Here is a 27,378-nt window from a genome sequence, read left to right as displayed (position 1 = left end):
GGATTTTTGGGGCCTTTTTGGTAGGATGGTTAGAAGCTAGGTAAAATGTGAAAAGACAATCGCAACAATTAAGGCAATCAGCCTGTGATGCACAAATCCTTTTAGAGAACAGAATCCACCACAACAAGAATTGTCAAAGTACTAACACAGGATCAATAAAAATTTTTGTAAAATAAGCAAAAGATTCTGAAAAACTAGGACAGCAGCAAAACCCAGAGCTCAAAGGACATTATCCTCAGTATGCTCAACCTCTTCCTGAATTGCAATAAATAGAACATAACAGCCAACTGCTGTCACTAATAGGATTATATACATTAGCAACCATGAAAAGGGTATTTTGCAAATGAAGGATGGCTAAAAAAAAGCATTATTCAATAGTTGGAATACCTTTACATGCCCCACTTTTACACGTTAAAGAAAAGTGTAAATTTCATTGCTTTTCTTTTTACCCTTTCTTTTTAATTGCCTTCATTGCATCATGCAGTATAAGGATTACATCACAGGCCCAAAGGGAACTATGTAAGCAGGTGGGAAGTAGTTTGGAAAAGTCACTAGATTACCTGCACCTGCAAATTATGCTCTGAAAAGAAACAGATGGCAATTCAGCTTTGCACTGCTGCCTCCTCCACACCCACCCCCAAGTGCTCTGGTAACGTGTCCACTGAATATTCATTCTGCATCTCTAAATAGACAGCAGAAAATAATGGGAAATTTTCTCTAAGACTGGAAAATATGTTTAAGTGTTCATGAACATCAAGTTTACGTGGTCTTAAAATAAGCACAGCAAAAAAAGGTTTTAAATTATTAAGAATCATTAGTCTTGATGCAAATATCCATGGAAAATTGGGCCCAAACTAACATAAATTTTGGTTTAGTGATGCACTAGTTAAGAATGTCTGCATTCAGGAGCTTTCAATTAAAGGAAGAGGACTTCAGAAAGCCTCATTTAGTGACAGTTCTGCTCAGTAAATGTGATAGAACAGATCAACTCTTGTTTAAGAATGTAAAGTCTTGAAAAAATAAATCTGATGTTTTAACCTTTTCTTTCAAATGCATCTTCAATCTCTTCTCTTCTGCTTTCTTTCTTCTGTGAAAGAAGTATATAAAAATTATATTAATGTCATAAGGACTCACTTTCTGCATAGGTACCTAATCTCAGATAAACAGAGAGACTGGACTGAAAGAACACTGAAAATATGGATGGAGGAAAAAAAAAACTTTCTATTTCTTCACTGTGCACGAAAGAAAACAAGTAAAAGAAAAATATCATCAATACTGTAAATTCTTAGGAAGAAAATATTTTAGAATAATTAGCTTCATTTATTATTATCTCTTCTACTTTAATGCTTCTCATCACAGTAAAATGGATGGAGCCTTCCTCCCTCCAATGAGATTCCTTTGCATTATCTATATGCACAGAGGGGAACTCAGAAAGCTATTGGGCTTTTCAAGTCAATTTCTGGTTTTGCTCCTGAGTGATAATCAATAAACTGAAGCTAATGCAAAACAGAATCAAGGTTTGGTGGTCAGCTGTTACCTCTGGCTGTCGAGGTCTGGACACGCTGTGAAAAGGCACCATGCCCACCCAAGCAGATTGAAGGGGAGAGCAAATATTTTCACTTGTTCTCTCCAGCAACCCTTGTGGTTGACTTTGAAGCAATTAGACAACATCCACAGAGAAATACATAAGAGTATAGGACCCCTCAGTCCTTTACCCCAACTGCTCTGCACAAAGAGAAATAATTAGTCTGGATGATGACTTTCTCATCCATTTCTTTAATTGTTAATGTGGCTAGAAAGGTTTTCTTTTCAGGTGGTTTTCTAATGTAATTCATTCATGCCATCTGTCAGCACCTTCTATTACTTTTAAATGGCAGGGCAAGCTCCCAGCACATCAAGGTGCACAATGTTGGTGCCACCTTTGTTTTGGTTACCCCTGGAGGAAATGGGAGCATGCCAGCCACACAATTCAGCAGGTTAGCAGTGACAGCGGTAAACAGCTTGCAATTATGTAATGCACACCTGACAGCCCTACTTGGTGGTGCTTTGCTAGTTTTTAGCCACTCTGCAGCAATATATTTCACTGGTATTTTTACTGGCAGCATGATAATTTAAGCCTAGTAAAAAGCTCCTTCTGGCAAAAAAAAAAAAAAAAAAAAAAAATTGGACACGAGGTTGAATTAACTGAACCATTAACTACGTAAATGTTAAGGAAAAAAATCTTCATTGGGCACTAAAGACAAAAAAAAAGGCACAATCAAATAATGTATGTGGGGTCTGGGGGGAAATGTAAGAACACGTTTAACCTATTTAAACCAAAAGTCTATCCTTGATCCTGGGAGGATTCATGAATAAAGTTCATTTAGTAGATAAAAGCTTCTAATCAGCTCATCAGTCAGTAAAGGTAGCCTAAGAAGAGAAGTGCAAATACACAGGGTAAAGAAAAAATTGTCATCCTTTTGTGGTTTCTATTTTAAAAAAATCTTATAAGAAGCTTCTAAGGCAAGAAAAACAGACATGGAAAGGTATAAAAACTTCAGTTTACCAAAGCCAGACCCATATAATAAGGTTCTTAACCAGTCTAGACAATTGTAGTAAGTCTTTGTTTCTATTTCAGCTTTACTAAAGTACCTGATGTTTTACATGGGAAACAAATTTTAAAAAGGCTTAACTTATAAAATGAAAGTGGCTACAGAAGTGATGTGAGTAATGCTGGAAATACTTCCCAGCTGCAGAAAGATCACCAGCAGAGTTCTGCAAGGACAGGTCTTGGCATGGGCACTACTGTTCTTTACAGTTGACTTGGCAATTAAAACACAAGTGATAATGAAGCTTGCTAATAACACAGATCAGGGAGCTGCACTTAATATGAGGGAAAATCAGTCTCCCAGAACTGCATGATTCCGAGGACTGAAAGAACAGGAATTTTATTACAATTAGTAACACCAAGATACACTTAGTAACACCAAAAATGATTCAGTCCAACAAAACAAGTTGCTGTAAACATGGTTGAGTGACTATAAACAACAGTGTTTGCTCTGTTAGCAGATCAAATAAAACCAGTAGGACATTGCTATACTGGAAGAGAGTGTGTAATAAAAGACAACTGGCACAGGAATTATATCAATCACTGGTAAAACTACATCTAGACTGGAGTGGACCTGTCAATTCAATTACCCTCCTTCACTCAAAGTAAGGCAGATAATTACTAGAAGACCTAGACTTCAAATTGTTTATTCAAACAAAAGACAGAGAAAATACCAGGTGTTCGTAAACATGTAGGAGGCAGGAGAGTAAAGCCAAGAGTGAATAGAGAACAAAAGCTATTTATGCTAAAGAAATACGGGTTTTTGCACTGCAATAAAAAGGAACACGTTTGCTATGAAGGAACTTTCATTGGGATTTAACAGGGTTTTACCCTTGAGTGATGCAAGGCCTGGAAAAATATTCTCAAGGAAGGCAAGAGAAGGGCAAGCAAAAGTTTGATTTCTAAGTGGAGTTTGGTGTGTTTGGGTGGAGACCATATACTGCCTCAGCATGCAAGCAGAACACATTCATGAGTCAGAGGGTCTCAAAAGAAACCAGCTGATCTAATTTCTTCAGACATACCTGAGAGTGGACAAAGGTGGGCTGTCACTAGCTACATGTTAAGTGCAGTGCTGATGTGTAAGCTCACATATAACAGATGACAGACTTTAGGGAACACATGTGGGGATAGCTCAATAGGAGAATAGGAGTTTTTTATTTCCTTTTTTTTCTTTTTATTTTTTGGCAATAAGATGGACTGATGTTTTACCACAGAAAAAGTCTCTCTCTAAGTGTAGCAGGTTATGATGGCTCTGTTTATAGTACCTTTGTTTGCAGTAGTTCCTGGCACTTCATGCATTTTTCATAGCTGTTTCTTGTTAATACACGCTGTATTCCTTGGAGTGCCAACAAAAAGGGCACTCAGTTGTTACCAGCCTTCTGTCACTATTTTACTGACAAAACAAGTAGCAAGAACAGCAGCTTCTGACAGTCCTACAGGACTGAAACTTATTCATGGTGAAAGAAACGTGACAACTTAACTGCATCACAAAAGAACAGATGCAAATGCAATTTTCAGCCTGGTCACTGAGCCGCTGATAACCACAAAGCTCTGCAAAACCAGATTTCCTCACTTGTGCACACAAAAACACAAACAGTTCTGTGCATTTCCTTTAATACATATTAACCCTGTTTCCAAGAGCAAAACCAGATATAATACACAAGCAAATGCTGATACCACCTCCATACATGTTTATTATTTTGCATGTAAAAACCTGGTATTTTCAGAAGCAAGAATCCAAAAAATGGATACAGCAGTACAGGAGGCACCCTGACCCTGTAGAGAGTTTATCATGAGGCAGTCTTAGCAAGCAGATCTGAGGGTGCATTATGCCCTTTACATAAATCCTTCCCTATCAAAGCTTTGTTCCTTCTTCCTGCCAAATCAATAAATGGTCTCTGCTCCACTTAGCGACTGCTCTCGTGCACTCACTTTCATGTTCTCTCTCTCAACTTCACTATAAATGTCCCTTTTTCCTCCACATACATCTGGCCCCAGACTATACACTTTCCATGTCATCACAGCAGGGCAAAATGCTTCCCTCCTTTCACAGGCTACAGCCTTCTACACCAGAAAAAGGGTAACAGCCAGCAAGTCTACTGTCAGCTACCCAGGACCAACTCAGATTGCATCAGATACATGATTCAGTACTTTCTAAAGTTAGGGGGATTTTTTTTTCACTGCTGAGCTATGTTTGGTTTATATGTAAATTCAGTTTAAGGTTTTGCATATACCAAATCAAAGCAACATGTTTACAAAAAGTTGTTCTAATCAGCCCACGCTAGCATTCAAAATTCTTAGATGAATACAGCTACAAAGAAGAAAAGATAAGGAAAAAAACCACAACAATTTCTAGCAAAGAGTCAGCTTCCCAGTGGGGACAAGGCTAAAGAGTCCCAAGAGTATTGCAGCCATAGCTGCAGTAGTTTATCTCATTCCAGTATTTCACAGTTGTCCAGATAAACACGTTCCATTTTTCAAAAACAGACTCAGAGCAAATAAGTGTTTAAAAATTCTGCAGGTTTTCTCCTTTCCTAAGATCACTGAAACAAATCCACCTTTAGGTTTTGCCTTAATGTTCATCCTGAAATTAAAAAAACAAACTAGAATTAAGAAGGCAAAGTTAAGTTGCAATTTTGAAATATTAATAAAGAATCTTTATAATACAGCATACAAACTAAGTGAAACAGAAGGCCCCAGAAACAAGCAAGTCTTCTCCCTCTGAACAAACAAAAAGTAAATGTCAATATATTCGTTTCCAAATTTAAAAAAAAAATTAAATAAATTAACTTTCAGGCATGTAAAGCTTTTTATTAAGTATAAATTAATACAGTAATATAATACAAAACACAGAACAGACACACTTGTGTGAATCCTTTAGATTGGTGTATGACAACACTGCGTAATTTTTTTTACATGTCTTGAAAAAGGAACTTAAAGACCTAATTGCTGCACTCATACAAGGTCACAGCCCAGTGAGACGTAAAATTACTAAAATAATATTCCCAAGAAAAATCAAATTTCCTGAAAAAAAACAAGAATGCAGTTAATTTACAAGAAGTATCTCTATGCAGCTATGACGTTGTTTGTCCTTTTAAAGGTGTTAAAAAGCATAAGAAAGAGCCTATTTCTCCAAAAGTAAAAAAAAAATAATTCAGAAACACAAGGCACAACTGAGCAGATTCTTCCTGGGTAAATGAACCATCGAACACCATTACTGGCTGACTGGGGCTGCCTGACCATGGTTTTAATGAATCAGAGCCTCTGACTCATAAAAGGAGAATGTATTTTACTCTGGCCGAGTGCCTAATTCAGAGCTCACTGCATCCTTGGGCTCACTGTGTAGCACAGTTAAGATGGAAGGTCAGGACGTAACCACTGCCCTAAGAGGCGAACCATGATAACTCAACAGCAGCCATGCACAAGCAGTGACAGAGGAAGCAGGAGCTGGTGGAGCCAGGATCCCTTTGCTGAGAGTGTGGCAGGGGTTGTAGTGCCCCTGATATCCAGCACAACCCAGGACTGGCAGGAAGGCAGCTTCTCTCTGCTGCACACCAGCATCCCCAAGGAGCCCAGGGCTGCAGAGCCAGGGGAAGCTCTCTGCACCAGGACAGCAAACTCCCATCTCTGCTGGGCTGATACCCATGCACATCATCTCCAGAAGTCCTCAGCCTCAGGCACAGAGTCCCTGTGTCAGCTGAGGAACCACCTTTCTTGCTGGTGACAGCCCCAGAGCCACCCCATTCCATGCAATGATGGGTCCATGTCCCAGGGACCACATGCAGCCCAACGTGGGAAGCACAAGCTGGTCTGAGTCAGGCAGCTGCTCTACTTTGCTTTTTGAAGTCAGAGCAACTCCCAGAGCAACTCACACCACTCATTTGGTCAAATTTCAAGAAGCCAGTCCTAGACTGTCACAGCCATTTCTTTGCTGTCTACCATTCACCATGGAGACAATCCCATGCCAAGGGAAGGGTGAGGAAGAAGAATGGCAGCAGGAGTGCAGACAACTGAGCATCTCAGAGACCTCTGTGAACCACAGAGCCCAAAGAAGGACACACAATGGAGAGAAAAGCAAGGATGAGCAATAACTTCTGGGGGGAAACAAAAAATGCACCAACACAATAATTTCTTTGGGTGGGGATTTTCGTTCTTTTTTTTTTTAATGCAAGCCAGAATCAGTTGATTCCTAAAGTAGGCGAGTCTGTACCTTGGCTGAGTTGCAGCAGGTAGTATTTACCACAGACCCTTCCAAAATTTCACTCATCTCTGGGAAAAGCACATCAAATCACACTAAAGGCAGATATTCACAAAACTAGATCACTATCTCCACAGTAACACCATTCAGCCCTTGAAATCCCAAGCCCAAAATACCAAATTCCATTCTGGAATGCATATTTTTCACCACTCCCTCTTTTCAGCACTACCTCATATTTGTCACTTTTGATGTCTCTTCTTGTGTGCCTAGTCACCTTCCCAAAGGTGCTCTGAAAGATTGACAAAACAATCTTTGTCTCTCCTCTGAATTTCCACTTCTCTTTTCACTGCCTGTTAGATGTAATATTTAATTCTCCATTTCTATATCCCTTAATTCAGTTATTTATAGAAGTCCTGTCACCTCCTTCCCTGTAATTTCTAGAAGTCACACATTCTTGCTGGCCACCACAGCTAACATATTTTCTACTGACAGAGTTATTTGATGTTTTTATTATGACTCTGCCAGCTGGCCTAGTTGGCTATCTTCTTCAGCTTCCCATCCTGCTTCCAAACATCATTAATCTCTTTGAACTCATCTACTCATTTCCCTATGTCTCAAATGAGACAGTGATTTCTTTGCCCTTTTCTATGGAAACTTCCTACCCCATCTCCCACTCTACTAACATCTCCCTTATTCTCTGTATTCTCAGCCCTCATACTCCATTTGCCTGCTCTCCTGGTCTTTGCTTAACTGCCCTTATCTACCTGCCTCCAAATACTTCATAAACTGGTGCTTAAAATGACCTGAAACACCAAATTCCCCTACAATTACATTATTATATCATTATCTTCCCCATTAATTGTTCTCTCCTGTGACATTCAGCAGGCCAATAAATTACACTCAATTTGCATTTCTTCAATTGTAATTCAGTTTGCTTCCAATAAAAGCAACTGTTCTGGAGTCGCACCAATGCAACCCCTATAAACCATGACTTGCTTTTCCAGAAAAATGACAAGCTCAGAAGCAGACCAGCTCCCACATGAGGACATGTGGTTTCTAAAAAGGAAAGTGTATTGGGTTTGCATAGCCTGGTTTTGGTAGCAGGGGGGCTACTGGTTGCTCCGGTGAGAAGTTGCTAGAAGCTTCCACCATGTCCAGCAGAGCCAATCCCTGGTGGCTCTAAAGACAGATGTGCTGCTGGCCAAGGCTGGGCCAATTATAAATAGTGCTAACACTTCTATGATAACAAATTTAAGAAGAAAGGAAAAAAATGTTTTGCTACTGTAATTGTGGCCAGAGAAGAGTGGAGTGAGAACACGTGAGAACAACTCTGCAGGTACCAAGGTCAATGAAGAAGGATGGAGAGGGGCTGCTCCACACCCTAGAGCTGAGATTCCCCTGCAGCATGTGGCGATGATCACAGTGAAACAGCTGTGCCCCTGCAGCCCACTGATATCCACAGGGATGCAGAGATCCACCCACAGCCCATGGAGACCTACAGGGGTGGAGAGATCCACCCACAGCCCATGGAGGAGCCTGCACCCATGGATGGATGCTGGGGAAGAGACTGTGACCCTGTGCGAGACCTGTGGAGAGAGCAGCCCTGCTTCCAGGCTGGAGCAGCCTGTCCTTGGAGGACTGCAGCCCATGGAAGAGTGACCCACACTGCAGCAGTGTGAGGGGGTCTGGTGCCCGTGGGAGGGTCTCACATTGCAGCAATTCACAGAGAGCTGTTGCTCATGAGATAGAGCCAGCCCAGAGAAGTTCGTGGAGAACTGTCTCCCCTGGGAAGGATTCCATGGTGCAGCAGAGGAATGACTCTTCTCCCTGAGCAGCAGAAGAAGCCACGGGTGATAAAGTGACCGTAACCCCTATTCCCCACCTCCCTGCACCAGTGGTGGCAGGATGTAGAAGAAAGCAGGGGTGGGCAGAAGGTGTTTTTAGGGGTTTATTTTACTTCTTTTTGCCCTGTTCTGATTTTATTAATAATAAATTCATTTCATATCCCTAAGTTGAGTCTGTTTTGCCCTTGATGGTATTTGATGAGTGATCTCTCCCAGTCCTTATCTTAACCCATGAACCCTCTGTTAAATTTTCTCTCCTCTGTCCAGCTGTGGAAGGGAGTGAGAGAGCAGCTTTTTGTGGCTGTCTGGCATCTATCCAGTGTCAACCCACTACAGTCATCTTTGCTGGAAAATATGGGCAGTATTTTACTGTGGGCTAGGGAAATCTGTTTATCTCTTGCTAGAAGAGTTTAAATTCACCTACCAGCTACTTCATATATACTTTCAAATGCCTCCTTTGTGTGTTCACATACCCTCCTAGTTATATAAAAAAGAATTCCGTTCCCACACTATGCCTGAATTTTTAATATTCTGCTGTCTCAGTCTTGTTCCAGGGATAGGATTGTCATACTTTTTCATCTGGAAGCATAATTCAGGGAAAAACTCCTCCATCTACCAACTCTAGTACTGGTAGAATCATTAATTTACACTTCTGCTGTAGATTTGTAGTATTTACCACAAAAATAAATCAGATCGCTTCATGTAGTAACACTAAATACACCTACACTCTCATATTTTTGTCAGCTGATTTACTTCACTACACTTTAAGGTATTCAGTAATGCCATAATGACAACATAATCAGCAAGATAATCCATTACTACTCCACAGAAGATAAAACCAGATTTCCGTCTGCAAAATGTGGTGCTTTGTAAAAGAACCATTATCCCAGCCTATAAACTAGGCAGTTTAACTGGTGATGTCTGCACAGGCACTATTTAAACCAACAAACAAAGAAACCAAAAACCTTTCTGAAATCTTTTAACAGACAAAGTCATTCACAAGTTGCTAAAAGAGAGATCTTCAGAACGAAACACATGTTAAGCCACACGTATGTTTTTCAGCAAACACTGGAAGTCTGGGCAGATACTGTGCCTGATGGCACTGAACACTGGCAAAAGATTTGCTGCTACGTTGTCTTTGACCCACAACCCAGCAGATGTTTTCAGCACTGCTGGTTGTGTTCTGAACCATGCAAACCATTTGCACAGCTTTCTGCATTTGACCATGGTAAATTTAACTCACTCACTGAACATTTTTATTCTCTTTATGATTTTTACTAGCTTGTTTCATCTCATAGCGCTTTCACAAGATCTTTGGATTTTCTAGCACATCCTTTCACAGAGACCTTTTGAATGCTAAATGCTTCCATTTCTACTGCCTAGGAAGCCAGCAAAAACTGTGATCATGGTGTTCAGTCTTGTCCATGTGTCTTACACAGGTACCTAATGAAATCAAACTGTTTCCATTGTACCATGATTCATATTCACACCTAATTCATATAGTTAAGTTTTTTCAGATTATTTTTCTTTTGGTCATAAGCCCAATTTCAGATTTCAGTTAACCAAACCTCATCATATATCTAAGAAATGTATGTGGGGCTAAGTCTGTTTTTTCCCCCTGCTTGTTAAATACTGGGAAAAAATTCAGATTTCTCTTACAGGATCTTGATCTAAATTATTAGGATATAATTGTTTAATATTACTACTTTCAGCAATTCTGACTCAAAGAAAGCATCCTATCACATCTTTGCTATAATTATTTTTAAATATAAGATATTTCAAGTAGCTCTACCATTCTATATTTGACTAACATTATTTCCAAAATAAGAAGACAGATGATGACTGTGGGATGCTGACCACTCAAAATTCACAAGAAATCAATGCAAGGTACAAAGATTCAAATACTACAAGGTCATTTGTGTCAGAAATAGTGAGGCCAGCAATTGTCCCTCTGTACTGGGCACTGGTGAGGTCACACCTTGAATCCTATATTCAGTTTTGGGCCCCTCACTACAAGGAGGACATTGAGGTACTGGAGCATGTCCAGAGAAGGATAATGGAGCTGGTGAAGGGTCTGGAGCACAAGTCTTACAAGTTGCAGCTGAGGGAGTTGGTGTTGTTCAGCCTGGAGAAAAGGACACTGGGGAGACCTTGCTGCTCTCTACATCTACCTCAAAGGACATTGTGGCAAAATGGGCCTCAGTCTCCTTTCCCAGCTAACAAGTCACAGGACAATAGCAAATGGTCTCAAGTCATACAAAATGAAGTTTAACTTGGATATTGGGAAAATTTTCTTCATTGAAAAGGTTGGCAAAGTGGTCAAGTCACCATCCCTGGGGGTATTTTAAAGGCACGTAGATGTGGTGCTTAGGGACATGGTTTAGTGGTGGCAGTGCCAGGTCAACAGCTGGGTTTATAACAGTCTATTCCAACCTTAATAATTTTATTCTATCCTACTCTATATTGCCTCTACCATATTAGTTATGCCCTCTTAGAAGCAATCTAAATATATAATGAGCTTAATTATACTATAACATAAAACTGACAGGAAGCCAGGCTGAACTGCCATGAAGTACACAATCTTTGCATAGCTTCCTTTTGCAAGAAAAGTGCAAAGGACAATATTAAATGAGGAGGCAATTTGTTTGTGGTTTTTTCCTCAGAACACTCAACATCCATAAGGGACGTGAATCCGGTTTTCAGACAGCAGCAATTAAAACAACAACAACAAAAAAAAGGCAAAAACCACTAGCAGCAAAGACTACTTTGACAGTCTAAGGAATCTTTTTTCCGTGTTCATGAGAAGAGACAATTATGTTACTGCTTGTGGAAGGAGCCTTTGAAAAGCAATGTTTTCTGCCAGGATTTTGATAAAAACCAGCATAAACCAAGTAACTTTAATGTGCTAACAACAGTTCTCTGAACAACAGCAGTAGTATCCTCACCTACAGTTTTGATTAACCACTTCAGGAAAGATATTTTCCTTCCTTTGTGCCCAAACTTTCTTAACTTCTCCTTCTGCACTGCTTGTGTGCACCCACAACACCATTAATTTATTGACATCATTTGCGCTCTTACACTAAGCAGATGGCTTCTGATGACTTAGAGAATGAATCTCAGATTATTTCTTATTTTAAGTGTAAGGAACAATCTAATCAGATACAAACATACCTCAGTATTGAAGAGAATGACAAGCTGATTATTAGTTATCTGAAGTTCCAACAGCAGTTTCTTTCTAATTTGGTGTTACATTTTCCTCTGATTTACTCAGCTTTGTGAAGATGATGTATTATATGTTACCTAATTAATGGAATTCAGACACTGGCATTTTCAAATAACCTTCTGGCACTGGCAGCATTGTTCTTGGACAACTTCCTTGGGAATCATTATGATGTTTTAAAAGAAAAAAAATTTAAAAATATATATCTGCATCATGCCTGAAAGAATCAGATGACCTGAAATGTGAGGTTTTAAATCAAATAAGCAACAAATCCTAGCTGTCAACAGCAACATGACAAAAAATACAACTGTATCAATTCTTCTAAAAAATGTTACAAATTCATTTATTACCAAGCCTACTTAATATTCACTACCTGAAGGTAAAAATAAATAGTGTATGTTTACCTCGAATTACTTTGCTACCTTTTATAGTAATATGAATTTTAAAAATGCTATTCTGTAGCATGCTCATCCTCCCCCCCACCACTCTAATGTTTGATTCACTCCTTATGCACAGACATGGGATGCAAACAGGAAACATCTGGAATCTGATTTGCATAAAAGATGGGTACCTCCAAGCAAGCATGATTCAGTAAGTTACACGGAGTCTGACAATTCTGAGTTGGACCGATCTTCCCTAGTTTTATTTCATTTCTCACATACCAAGAGAGATACACCTACTCCTTACTAGAAAAACGTGAACATTTTGGTTACACAATTTTTATGAAACTCTAAAGCTAAAATTACTGGTATCTTTAAAACATTTTTTAAAATACATACTATTTTGATATTTCCCTGAAGATAAAAATTTACTTTTTCGATGTCTTATATTTAGAAAAGAAGATAATCTCACAATGAAAGACAGGTTTGAGCAACAGATGACATACAAAATGCAAATTTGATAGAAGACTGAAAAGCTACAGGAAGACTTGAGTATATTTCCCACAATTACAACAGCATAAAGAGCCCTCAGAAAAATTATCTGGGCAGCTACAACTATACCAATTATTGTTTTCCATGTTTTAATCACCTGGAACCCAAGGGCACCCCTGTGCAGAAGAAGAGAAGAAAACAGTAGCTGCCCGTAACTTTTGGGATCAATAACTTGCCTTTTATCAAATGCTACATGCCACAAACAGTTCAACTTCTCATATACTTAAACTGTAACTCCTCCCATGCTTCCTGCAGAATGAAAGAGTCTAGGGAAGGGAATTTCCAATACACAGTGGGTTGACCCTCTAAAAGCAGCACAGTTAACTGAACACTACAGTCAAAGAAATAAATAATAAATCTTTCAGTTTTCAAGGGAAAAAATGGAGACAATTCTGCTGGATTTATAGAACCCAGCACAATAGATTCTTTGAATGATCAGCACAAAGTGTTTCATACGGCCAAAACACAAGCCAGTTTTTCAAATACTTGTTTCAAAATTCAACACAACAGTAAAATAACTACTGCTAAAAGTAATTTGTCAGTTCTACATGAGATGGAGGTCATGTAGGAGAAAAGAATGCAATAAAGAAACATGCAGAGCTGATTTTTTCCTGTGGTTTTAAAACAAATTAGCTGTCAAAGTTATGCAGAATAACAAGAAATACTGACTAATTAAAAATATTCAAGTATGTGAACATGATTGCCGGGAAAATAATGCCAATAATTTACTGGCTAGTTAGCTCCTTAGAACCGCCAGCTTTGGACAGTTCTTGAAGTTGGGAATAAACTTTGTAGGTCTTGTACTAATTCATCATTCCATTCATTGCAAGTCAGTGACTGATGCTGGTGCCAATGTTAGGGAATAACATTCATTAATAATCAGCACATTCAGATGAGAAACACAAGTTCGACTTTTCTGAGCTTTTGGGTGCATTTTGTATGCACTCAAACACAGCAAATCAAACATGCCCTACAGATACAGGCTGTAATTAATCTATTTTAAAACCAAGAATGGAAATCTGCACTTTCATGAGATTTGAGGTACCAGTGAGTTTACACAGACTGAAGAAACAACTCCCCCCAGGAGGAATTCCAAGATCTGCTGCTACACAGTTTAGGACCAAAACTCAAAAGCTGTAACTAGAACATCTTGAAGAACCTACTTTCATGTGAGGAGACAGAGTTTAGGATTTATTACAAAGACTTAATGCATAGGTTCTTAAATGAAAAATGAGGAAGAAAAATTCCTACAAGTTCTGCCTGGGTAGTAATGATGACTGTTCAGATATAATATCCAAACACCAATCACAGTTTGAAAGTTCAGGGTTGTGTTTTGAGGTGGCTTTTTGTTTGGTTTTTCTCTTTTAAGGAGCAATAAAAATGGTAAAAATCTATTTTCTGTTTGTTACACTCAAACAAGGTCAAAAAGCTGCCAATCCAGTGTCCCTTGGAACATTCAATATAAGTCCCTGGGCTGTATCAAGTGCAGCACAGCCAAGAGAAGGGATTACTTCCTTTCTTCAGCTATCATTAAACCACATGCAATTTTGGCCCCTCTCAGGAAATGAGATATGTTGATAAATTTCAAAAAATCCAGGGGAGGATCCCAAAGACAGCAGAGGCTGAGGGACCCAGGCTCATTCAGCTCCAAGACAAGGCAGTGTTTTGGTCACTTCACAGCAGCCTCCTGACCTAAGGGGAGGTTATAGAAAAGACAGCACCAGGCTCTTTATAAAGTTGCTTACTGAGATACAATGGCTAAAAATGGAGGTTGGAGTGCTATAAGAGATGAAGGAATCTCAACTCCAATCTCAACTCCTTCGAAAGAAGGCATGAGAAACCCAAACCAAACAATTATGGAATTACTCCCCCTGCAGAAGAACATTATTCTTTCTCCACAAAACAGAGGCTTAATCTAGTGACTTGACTAGTTCATTCTTTATGCTGCTGTCCTTTTATAAAAACAACTACTATATTCTCATTTCTGAGTATTTCAAGGACAACTAACATGCATTAATTATGCAGGCAGGATACTCTAGTAATGGGACATCCTTGTTCCTTCCAGTTTGCAATATTGTGTAGCACTGGAACAATCTTACTGCTATTCCATTCCAAGAGCAACAGGAAACAGCAAACTCCACAGGGGGAAGAAGCAAACGGAACTCCCCCAAATACAGTAACAGTAAATACAGGCAGGAAATAACCTGATACTCTTGTTCTGCAATTCTAGCAACTCCAACTGCTTCATCCTCTGGGGCACATTAATGACCACTTGGACCTTCTGCCATTTCCTTACTGCTGCCAGTATGGCTCACCCAGCAGCCAAGTTGTAGGAAACAAGATTTTTTGTATTGCATCTTTTCTCTGTTTTAATGTGAACTTCCATAAAGGGAGGGGTGAACTTAAATTATTAGGTCAGCCCTGATTTCTACCCTCCAAACAGCACAGTGGGATTGTCTTGTACCCCTCAATCTATCTGCATCATGCTATGATAAAAATGTAGGCATCAGGAGAGGCTTATTGAGGCTCCCAAAATTGATAGTGGCTTATTTCACATGAAGTTATTGTATCTCTAAACAATTTATGCCTAAAATCACTGTGGTACAATAAACTGCAAGGATCTTTTTTTAAACACACATATAATGAGTAAGCTTACTTATGCTTTCAGCAAATTAGCAAGAAAAATATTTGTCAAGATCTTCAAGCAACTGTGAAGCTTTACATGCAGATGGCAAAGAAAAGCTGCAAGAAACAGGCCATGTTTATGTACACCAACAGCATCATGGTGGAGTTCATTCACTCAGTTCAATAAAAACAAATGGCTAACAAGTAAAACTGTACACGTGACAACAAAGTCTACATACAGGTTAATAAGTGCAGTGAAAACCATGAACTACAGAGATTCCAGATAAAACATATTTTCACAGATAGACACAGTGCCACACTGGTTTGTTGGGGTGTGTTGCCCAATTATACTCTGCAATGACAGAAAAAAAGTCATAAACTTGATTATCTTTACCGGGTGCTTTAGGAACATAGCAAAGCAACTTTGTTTAAAACAAATTTTTTAAAAGCTGGTTATTGATTTCCTTTCAATTTTGAGAAAATAAGCTATGGAAGTGGTGGGGTTTGTTTACTTAGCACTATACATATGCCCTACATTTGGCTAACAAACAAGATGATTTGGGTCATACTTCACAGATCTTTACTTTCCAAATTACAGTTATTTGACATGGCAAATGTCTAGACAAGAAAGAAGGAGGAGGACAACAAAGGAGAACAATCAAGGTGACTGTACACAGCTTTTCTAGCTGATGATACAGTTATCACAACAATTTCTTTGGCCAACAACACTACAACCTGAAGAAAACTATTTTATTATTTCACATTCAGAAAAGACACAAATATTTCTCTATGACTTTCTATAGAGAAATATACAATTACTGCCCTCAAAGAAAATGTTGATGGTGTCAATGACTCATGCAAAACCAAAAACAATTACAATTCTGTGCTTGAAACTGGAAGAGCCCTTCAAAATACATGCACCAGAAAGTCTTGTCTTTGACAAAGTTTAGAATGGTTAAAACATGTAGTTTTTAACTTGTTGTTATGTAGAAGTGTATTTAAGTATGTAAGTGTCAAAAGAACACAGTGTTATTAAGGAATGTAACAGGGCAGGTTTTTTTAATTTGAAGCATGGAGTGAAGGGGCAACAAATTGAAACATGTTTTTGAATACTGTTTTGACAGTATTTGAAAATATTGTCACAGATGGCAACATGATCTAATATATATTTATGGTTGTAAAAGTTTTCTACATACATCAGGATTTGTGGAGACAAATTTCCCTCACTTTCCTTTGGCTTATGAAATAATCTATTCTCAGTGACCAGGAAACTGTGATTCTGAAAGGTGTTGTTAAAAGCCACAAATATATCTAGGGAAGAAAAGCACAACAAAAAGAGATGTAGCCTCTATGCAATCATTTTGCATGTTCCAGACATTTCCCAGTATATGAGAATGTAGTAAAATGAAATTCAGAGTACTTGTTTGCTAGATTTCCTTGACAAGCAAATCAACATCATCAGAGGTGCCTAATCTGTAACCAACATCACCTTTCACAGCTGGAGATTTACCATTTTGGATAAAGGCCTACTATCAAACTGCAAAAGTGGGGGTTTATGCTGGCTACCCAGCATGTTTCACTGATCATTCCTTTCTGAGCCTTTGCAACATACATTGCACTTTAAAAAAGCTAAACCAAAAATAATGTATACATGCAACCTGGCATACATGACTGCAAGCAAAAGGAGTTTAGTGTTCCTCAAATCACCTAGGAGTTAATTTCTTTAACGGCACATCTTTATAAAAAAATCAACATATTGTTTATTGAGTGGCATTAGCACAAATAGAAAAAGACAGCACTTGTTCTTCTTTAGCATCTCTACCCACACAGTGTTTGGCATGCTTCAGCACAACAGGAGTCCAGAACACGCCACCTTAACCATTGAGGAAATCTTTTCCAGTCACCTATGCAACTTCTGATCAAGGGACAGAACTGATCCCCACTTGAATACCCCTTGGTACTTCAGTTTTAACATTTGGTTCTGTCAAGCTATATTAACTAATTAGTGGCTTGGAAACAGTAGACAGAGTCTGCAATGCCTGGAGTCCCAGGCTTTAGAATATTTTGCCCAAAGGGGAGTGATTAGTGTATCACTCACAAACACACTGTCTCTTTAAGTTTTACTTTTATAAAACACCTTCCAAACTAAAGAATGCCTGAATGAATTCAGAGAAGAGCTACACTGTGCTGTCTATACAAGCTGTAAAGATATCCTGTCCTGAAACTTCTTTTTTATGGAGAAGAGAGAATTACATAATCCTCATCCCTTTCTCTTCAGAACTGGACAATTGATAGGAAACTCAGAGTTGTTAATTTCTACAGTTAATCTTAATGGTTTATTTTATCCTTGCAAATGTTATTCTAAAGTGTTAGAGTAAATAGAACACTACACTGTTGTTGATTTAAGTGATTATACATACCTTCTCCCATCCAAAAGATTATTTACTAAGGCAACAAACTCAAAATTAATTTTAAAGTACTTCTTTTTATTCATGGTGGAATTCACCCATGGAATTCATTGCCACAGGATATTATCAAAGCTAACACTGCAGCTCAGAATTAATGATATAAAAGAAATTAAAATACATAATAGCAACCTTAATGTGACATTCAGGTTTTACAACTACCTACTCAATCTAGGAAATAGACAGGTAAGACCCTCAGGAAAAGAGAAATGCATTAATACAACCACATCCTGAACATAATGCATCAAAGGATATACTTCTAACAAACACATCAAAACAGCTGATTTACCTGACAAAATAACTCCCAGTATACCAGTTTCTCTCACTCTCTAAAAGAATGAGAAGGCTCCCTCACTCATTCTGAAAACTTCTTATCCACACACTACCAGCTTCTGACCTGCTTCAGAGACCTGTCAAAATGACAGAATGAAGATCTCTGATCACCACTAAAGTAATGCTACAGAAAACTTTTACCCTAAAAAACAAATTTGGACTGATTTAGTTACAAATATTGATCAATCCACTGCAGTACAGGAAAAAAAAATTATACAGCCTCTTACTAGCAAATCATACTTAGAGTATCTTTCAAACTACCTGAAGATATTGGAAAGGCTAAAACAATCTGCTGACTACACAGACTTTTTCACTAATTAGAACTTGCTAATTTCATTCTTCACAATGGAAACTAAACAGTCTGTTTTTCAGAGTGCTACAGTCTAACACATGAAAGTAGTTACTGTTGTTCCTCAAACCAAACATTATCCTCAAAAAAAGACACCACAGTTTCACAATTCTTATAATTTCAAAGTGAAAAGACTGTAGAGAAGAAAATGTGGAATGGAAACACTCAGCTTTACACACTTGTAGAAAAGATATTACTGTTCTGAAGGAGGACATAATTTGGTGTCCCTTTCAGATACAATCCTTTGCATGACACTTCCTTCCAAGAGTTCTTTTAGCAACACCAGCCACTCTGAAGTGGCTTGAGCCAGCATTTACAACTCTGCTACTTCAACAAAAATATTGTTAAAGATGTATCATGAAATTATTTTTGTGCTTAAGTGGTTAAAATGGTTGAACTCTGTCCCCCTGCCTACTGTATATCAGTTGCTGTTCCCTACAATTTTGGACTTTAGCAAATACCTGAAATGAAAAAGTACCATAGCTACACACATACTGGTGCAATAATAGTATCATTCTCTTCCCTGATCTCCATCAGAAACATCCACCAAAAAATGAGTTATCACCAAATACAGGCAGGTCCGTCATTTCATGTTTTGAATTGACTGCTCTGATTTAAAAAAAAAAAAAAAAAAAAAAAAAAAAAAAAAAAAAAAACAGAACCAAAAACCAAAATACAGCTCAGTGTTGTACTTGCTATTTAGAAGACTGGGAATTTCATGCATGACATGATTTCCATGAACTCCAGCGCAACAAATAAAGGATTCAGATGCTTTCCAGTTCTGACAGTCACTAGGAAAACTGTCCACTTTCTTCATCTCTCACCAGGTAGCTGTTGCCCACTGATTTCCATTTCCATGCTCAACACTATCTCTGGAACAAGCTACCCACCAGGTAAGCCCTACCCCTTGCACATTTACAGGTTCTGGTTTTCACTCATCTTAGTAATTAAGTGGATTCAAATCACTTAATAGAATGATTAGGATAAATAAGTAGAGAAGGTAAGAACCTATGGAGACAAGTTTTATTCCTATTTTATGGTGGGATTCATCTTTAAGTGGTATTTCAGCCTGAGTTCTAGGGAAGAAGCAAAGGCAGTCAACTCGAGATGGTTACACAAGAGAGAGGGAGCACTGCACTTGCAGCAGACTCCTGCTTCCCCACTCTCCCAAAAACTCTTTTCTCTGGATTTTAATTGACCCTAGGTGGAAGCCACAGATATTGCAATGTCATTTTGCGCACAAGAACATCTAACCCTGTGCCTACAAGCCTGGAAAATGTTGCTGTTGCAAGGCTGTGGATATTTTGCTCCCGCTTGACACCTTTCACCTGCTCCCATTGAACGAAGAAAAATTTCCTGTAATCAAAGCAGCCAGGTAAAATAAATTAAATCATTTTCATGACAAAGGAAAGCTTCCATTTTAGCTGGTTTAGAATCTCTTGTGCAAACTGACATCCAAGTTAACTTTTTTTCAGCATGCTACCCACTAATGGTTCCTAGACTTTCTGTTGCTGTGACTAATACTTTTATGAGTGTTCTGGGACAACGCAGAGTTTTAGAACGTAATGGGAAATCTATGTGAATTTTTATCATGCTGGTCCCTAGCATTCTCTTGGTTCATCATAATAAATATTCCCCGATGTCACCATTATGACAAAAAAACCCACCAGCCTGATCTGTGCCTTCTTTTCAGTAATTGACCAATTTTAAAACATAATAAGCATGACTTTCCCCATCTGCAGGAAGTTTATTTCAATTTTAAAAATATATCAAGTTTTTTGATACGCATGTTTACACTGTCACATGCAATGCCTCTACACAAACCGCCCTCTAGTCTGAACAATCTTGCACCACAACTTGCTACGTCATCACCATGACATCACCTGCAGAGACAGGCACATAAAAAACATTCAGTCACCTGAAAACTGCAACAAAATAGTGTATTCTATGATCATTTCTTGAAGAGCCACCTCAGTGAAATCAACGAAAAGCACAAAATAAATAATAATCCAAGCACAGCATGGTTCACTGCTTCCATAGGCTTGCCTCAGTATTACAGCTGCCCAGTTTATTCTGTCTATAGCAAATGCGAGTAGCAGTAATTCAGAGCAGAAAAACGCATAGGGAGGTATCAGATTCTGAAATACACTTCAAGCATGCAATTTAAGAAGCATTTTAATACCTGGTAATGTAGTAATTCAGGTATTTCCCCCTCAAAATTTTCATCAATATTTGTTAATTTGGGGATAAAATATCACCTAAGCATCATGGAATCTACCTTTTCTTTCCAAGGCAGAACACAGACCTCACTCCCACTGAGGCACTTCCAGCAGGTGAATATATGTACTTTTGTAAATACTGTAATGATTTAAGAAATGTTCTCTGTAATATATTGTTCATATCTTGAAGAGATGCTAATTCTGATTCATTCAGTATCATTTTCATGCGTACTGGTTGCTGAAAGGAAAAATAAAAGAAATAAAATGAAGAAAAATAATTCCTGCTATTTACCAGAGTTTAAGTATTTGGCTTAAAGACAGTTGTGAAAAATTCCAAATAATATCTGAACTCCATCACCAAAAAAATTCTGAAGTATTTTATTTTTATCTGCCATTGCTTTCAAAACACTGATACCTGCACTCAACCCCTCAGAAAACTCTAAACTTTCTAGAAGCTTCTACAACTCTGAGTTCATCTGGGTAAAAATTCAAGAGTTCAGAAAGCAAGTGTAACTTCTGGGAAGCACTTGGCCCAGGCAACTATCTCACTGAAGCCCATTTACTGATAACACACAATCCAACAGCATCAGTCAAAACCCAGAGAAAGCCATCCTCTGGAAATATGTCCTAAGCATTTTTCCCCAGCACCCCATTTGAAAATAACCATATTTGGCTTAAGAGAAAACTAATGAATTGTGTGTGAACAAAAACAATTAGAAGCAGTATAATTGAAAACTGTTATTAAGTAAGCCAGCTTTGTGGTTCGAGTCTCTATAAACCAAAGAAAGCAATTACCAAAAGATTGCTCTGATGCCTTACTTCAACACAAAAAATCACTTCTTGCATTTTTCCAGTACATATGAGTAACAAAAGAAGACAGATTCACACCAAGGTTCAAGCTTTAAAAGACAAAATACACAAAGCCCACTTTCCAGCACCAGTGCCAAAAGCTCCCTCTCCTCTATTTTGTTACTTGTTTTTTCAGCATTGCACTACTACAGTAGAGAAAAAAAATCACATTGTAGTAATCACACTGAAAAAAAAAATCCAATAAAGTACCAATAAGACTCTCTCAGTCCTATTACCAAACACACTACTTTATTTGCAATAAGTTTCACATTACTCTAAGTTACTATCCAAACTCTAGGATCACATTGGACTGAACATAAGATTCTTATCATGAAAATAACATGACAGGACCAACCTTAAAGTCATAAGCCCACAATAAGCTTTTCAGTCTCCAAAGCCCTTTATTTTGTGTGTGCTAAGTTTCCTGTCATTATCAGACACTCAAGACCCATCATTCTCGAGCTTTTAATGGAGGCTTACCTGCACAAGATTAGACTTCTGTGCTACAGATCTGATCTTAAAAATTCTTACAAGCAATTGTGTTTTTTCCTCAGATATGTGGTACTGATCAGTGCCTGGAAAGTATTTCATCCCAGCAAACTGATATTTTTCTATAAATGCAAACTAGCATTAGTATTTATTTTAAAAGTATGTAAACTTAAGGTATTTAAGGTATTAAGACTTAAAGTATTAACCATTTTAACAGTATTTAAAGAATCCATTTTCAGCTTAGCAGATGTGTTATTTTTAATGAGTTTGCCACAGCTGCCACTGCCCTCCACATACCTGGTCAGGGCTCTCCAACCTCATTACTTTCTAGACTTAGAAACAAAAAACCAAATTATACCATGATAAGAAACTGTAGTAAGTGAGCATTTTAAAATCACACACAATGGATTCTGAACCAAAAGAACTACTCTGCATTTCCACGCTTTTGGCAGTGCCAGACACATTCACTGCCCAGACAGGGGCAGGAGACACAAGAGCATCAGTCTCTCAGTGAGTCCTTGCAGCAGCTTTTCAGCTGCGGATGTAACCTCACCGTAAGTCACACAAAAAACCATCACCCTAAAAAGCCTTTTACAGAAGCCCATGAAACACTTCCTTGATGCTTTGGAAAGGAAGAGAGCACTGGCTCAGGGATAACTCAGGTGCAGACACAGGGTAAGTGCAAGAGTGAAGACAGCTGAACTGTGATTTTCCTCCTAGTGAGGGCTCTGCTAAGAGTTTGTAAAGGGGGAAAAAATAACACCTACAGACACAGTAAACTAAGGTAAGAGAAAAGCTGTTTGTCCACTTACTAATTCCTCTCTCAAATCCAACTGAACAAGATAGCTAGGTCCAAACCCAAAAGTTCCACAGTGGGAATTCTTTTTCATACTGAGAATGGGAAGTGCCTCTTTCAGGTTTTATCTTTCGATTAGTAAGACTGATGAGCATAAGCAATTCATGACAACATCAGTTCTCATCTGTGGAAGTATTACTGCAATGAGAAAGTACTTCTGCGTTACTAAATATCGGGAATATGGACAGCAAATCCACTTTATCTGAACTTGTTTTGATACAGAAGGAGTCTGAGCATTAGACAGAATAATGGCCCTCCTATTTTAATAGCACAGCAACCTATTATATAATGAGAATAATACTAAAAAAAATTCACCTAATTCATTTCTTTGCCCCACAGGTCTTTCCAGTTAATTCATCCTCACACTTCAAAGATCCTTTATAAATTTAAAGAAAGCACGGGGTCTGGCTGATTCCAAACAGGGAGTTAGCTCTATGACTAACACTGGCCTTGAAAGACCTGCCTGACATCCTCAGCCCTTGGCTTTGAGGGCACCCCACCACCTGCCCCATGCATTACCACCCATTTCCTCCACACACAGCGTTCCTGCACACCGGCCACCACGGCACAGACACCGGGTGCACAGGGACAGCCTTAAATCCCCTCATCTGCTGCCATGGATCAGTGGAACTGTGCCCTTCCCAGCACCAGTGCTGGCCACCCAAGCCTAGGGCTGCACCTGCGGGGAGGCCACGGGCTCTAGAAGGAGCAGAAGGCGGGTGCAGATGCTGGTGCTGGTCTGGAAAGCTGCCTCCCTCTCATCCCTCATACAACCGAGCTAACAGAACCCACCGCACACACGGCCTCAGGCAAAGCGGCGGGGGAAAAGTGCATTTTCACTGCCAGGCCGGGGGGGCTGCACACGGCGAGGGACCAGGGAGCGCCCTGGGTCCCGCATGCCTCCAGCTGAGGATGGGACCCGCGTCCTCCTTCCCGGAGGAGAAGTGGGAGGCAGGAGAGGGCACCTGGAACAGAGTGTCGGGCAGCTCCCGGGCAGGGTGGAGGGAGAGATGCGGAAATAGAGAGGCGCTGGCCGGGCCACCCCGGGGTTAGTCAAGGGCAAAGCCGCGGGAAGGACGCCTGTTTCGGGGGCCGCTGGGCAGCGCGGTCCGGCAAGGACGGCGAGGCCGCACGGAGGGTGGGAGTCGCTCCCGGCAGCCACGGTTCGGCGCCCGCTCCGTGCGGCCGGGAAGGGGCCAGCGGCGGCCCGGGAGCCCCGCAAGGTACGGCCGGCACCGCTCCGCCGCCCGCGGAGGATGCGCCGCGCCGGGCTGACCATGGACGGGTTTCTCTCAGCGCCGAGCGTTCCCGACCCCCCTTCCCCGTCTCCCGCCCCACAGCCCCCGGCGGGCACCAGCCCCCGCCGAGCTGCCCTCCGCAACCGCGGCTTTCGAGGCCACCCCGCCGTCCTGCGATCTAACGGGCATCGGGACTTCTGTAGAGTTTTTCCAAATTGTGCGGAGGGCACGGATTAATATTAACATATTCACCCATGGCTGGATACCGCAGTTCTCCATCCAAAAATAATTAGTTTCTTGGATGGCCGCCTGCTACGTAACGCGTTTTAATAGACTGAAATTTCTCTCTCTCAAAGTAAGGAAAATCTACCTCCTGAAAACCTCTGCAAATTTGGGAACTGCTCCTTCTGAAAGACGCTCACTCTTCCCTTTACAAAGTACCCCCGAAACCCTAACACTGCCTGCAGGGCAAATCCTGAATCCTCCTCTCTCCCACGCTTTGCCCGAGGATGCGGGACGAGGCGGGACTCGAAAAGCAGCGGCAGCTGCTCCGAGCGAGAAGCCGCGGAGCCCCGCACGCCGGTGCCCCGGCCGGGAGCACCACACCACACGTGGGAGCCCCGCACCTCCGGGCGGACACCAAGGGCGACAAAAATTAATAACAACGGCAAACATACAAGAAATTAGGGGCGAGTTACGAAGTTTAAAGTTTCTTAGAGAAACAGCGGGACGGGGAAGATGCCACGAGGAAGGAGAGCGGAGCATCCCCCAAGCCGCCGGCCCCGGCCGGCAGCGACGGCGCTCCCACGGCCCCGGGACGCGCGCCCGCCCGGGGACCCACGGAAGGAGGGAGGGACGGAGGGACGTACCGGCAGTCAGGCACACGGGCAGGAGCAGCCGGAAGGTGAGCCCGCACACCACCTCGCTGGCCATCGCGGCGGGCGGGGGTCGCGGCCGGCCGGCCGGAGAGCCGTCCCTGTCTGCGCGCCACTGCCGCTCCTAGGGCCGCCCGTGAGCGGAGCCGCCGCGGCGGCGGAGCATCGCCCGTCCCTCCTCGCCTCAGCCGCGCCGCCTCACGCCTCCCGCCGCATCCCGGCGGCAGCCCATGCAAGCAGCGCCGCGCCGCACCCCCGGCCCGGAGCACGCACACACACGCCCGCCCCTCGGGGCTCCCCGCACCGCCCTCCCCCGCTCGCCCGACGGCGCGGGCCCAGCGGCGGCACCGGGAGCGCCCCGCGCCGCGCCAGGGAATTGCCCGCGGTGCGCCCGCCCCGCCCCGCTCCGCTCCGCGCCTCCTCCGCCCCCGCCCCTGCCTGCGCGCCCCTCCGCCGGCACCGTCCTGCCAGCGCGCCGGCTCCCGCTCTGCGCTCTAAACTTCGCCGGCTTTCCCTAACGCTTCTTTCCGTGCCGGTTTCGGAGAGGGGTGCTAACAATTTTTTCTTTCTTCACTTTTTTTTCGTTTAAATTTTTGTTGTTAACAGGGTTTTTTCTTGACTGGGGAGCGGTTTTCTCTAATCTGTTCACTTTCCGGCCCTCCTCCTTCTCCCCCCTTCCCCCTCCCCTTTCAGCAGCACATTTAGGTCCACAAGAAAATTGTCGCCTGGAAAAAAAAAATAGATCTCCGGTGGCTGGAATGTATTTGACTTTTCTGGAAAGCTTTTTACCCTTTAAAATACGGTGCTGGTTAGAAAATGCTGTGGGTTTAAAGGGACCGCGTCAAGGCCCAGCTGGTGTGTCCCTGTGCGTGTGCTGAATGAACCTCTCAGGCGGGGTTGGAATAGCGATGCTGTAAAATATAAACTTATTAACGTTGTTATCAATACAGGTAAAAATGTGTTTCACTTTTGGTAATGTATTGCAATGCCTCACACTTAAATGAGGGAAGTTTAGATTGAACAGCCTCTTCCTGGGGGCAGTGCTTTAGGTAACTTCACTCTGGGGTCAGAGAATGCCGGAGCAGTGACCCTGTGGTCCTTGACATAACTTCTCAGCCCTTCCTCCTGGTGAAGGACCTCATCCAGTCTCGCTTCAAATGTAAAGAGTCCTAGATTTTGCTCTTGAAGTCTTGTTTGAATGTTTGTTTTGGGATTTTTTTTTTTTCCTCTCATAATTACTTAAGCATATTTTGCTTTCCTGTGCTTTCTAAAAGTATTTTCATATCCGTCTTGCAGAGAAAAATAATTGCAAACGTGAACATGACTCACAGGAAAATACAAGAGGTCTTTTAAAGAAAAAAATTAAAACTATGCATTTGGGGGGTTCAAATGACTATTGTTGAGCCATGTAGACATCTGACTTTTGTTTTATGAATAATGGCAATTATTCAGATATTCAAATATTATGTAATGTGTTAACAGAATCTGAGACAAGTATATTTGAGAAGTGAAGAACTCTAGACTTACATATATGAAAATGCTCAGGAAAAGCAGCTACAGAGAGTAATTCCATGTGCCTAATGAGTCTGATAAAAGGAACCCTATCACCAGAGCCTAAGCCTCCTCTGAGGAGGTACAGTCAGCTCACAGGCAGTGTGTGGAGTAAAATGTAACCTCTATCCATCTTAACAGAGATTGTAGGGAAGCCCCATCCTAGCAGGATGAATGTGACACTTTGGTGTCAGGGCACAGCCTGTGGAGGTTGCTCCCTCCCTCCCTCCCTCCCTGCATTCAGGCCCAGCATGGCTCACCCACACATCTGGACCACGAAACGAGCCTGGATATGTGATTCCCAATCTCCTGGCACAGGTTTCTGTGCACATCAATCTTTGTGAATACACCTGGTGATGGTGTCTGCAGGTGGCAGAACACTAGGATCAGCAATTACTTAGTCTGCTAAACTGTCTGATCAGCCTGTGGTAAAGTCAATCCCAACATTGTTTTAAGACCACAGGATCCATCTTAAAAATTTTTAGTTTCCAAGGAAGCTCTCCTTGCCTTAGAGGCTACAAAGCAGCAGTTAATAATAGTCGATGTGTAGGATACATGCACAGTAGAAACATTCTGTGCACTTTGGCAACACATTTTCAGATATTGATTGGGTTTGGGGGTTTTTGTTTTGTTTTGTTGGTTTTGTTTTGATTTTGAGTTTTTCAAATTAACTAAAGCCAGGATAAAGTATTTATTATCTTTAGAGTAGTGTTACCAAATTCATTACTTCAGAAAGCATTGGTTTTAT

The 27,378-nt window shown here is 40.9% G+C and overlaps 1 protein-coding gene across 1 annotated transcript in view; it reads right to left on the bottom strand.

The window, feature by feature from the left end:
- The window catches only part of PIEZO2 (piezo type mechanosensitive ion channel component 2), a 285,705-nt gene extending 260,518 nt beyond the window's left edge, over nt 1–25,187 (bottom strand). Inside the window, exon 1 of the mRNA XM_059480444.1 lies at nt 25,074–25,187. Within this exon, the coding sequence (XP_059336427.1) occupies nt 25,074–25,137 (64 nt within the window). The 5' untranslated portion in view covers nt 25,138–25,187. The remainder of the gene's footprint in view (nt 1–25,073) is intronic.
- Between the last annotated feature and the right edge of the window lie 2,191 nt (nt 25,188–27,378).

The sequence above is a fragment of the Ammospiza nelsoni genome, chromosome 1 (genome assembly GCF_027579445.1).
Source record: "Ammospiza nelsoni isolate bAmmNel1 chromosome 1, bAmmNel1.pri, whole genome shotgun sequence".
Taxonomy (NCBI): Eukaryota; Metazoa; Chordata; class Aves; order Passeriformes; family Passerellidae; genus Ammospiza; species Ammospiza nelsoni.
The sequence above is the reverse complement of the archived record's forward strand: the minus strand, read 5'-3'. Positions and strand labels throughout refer to the sequence as shown.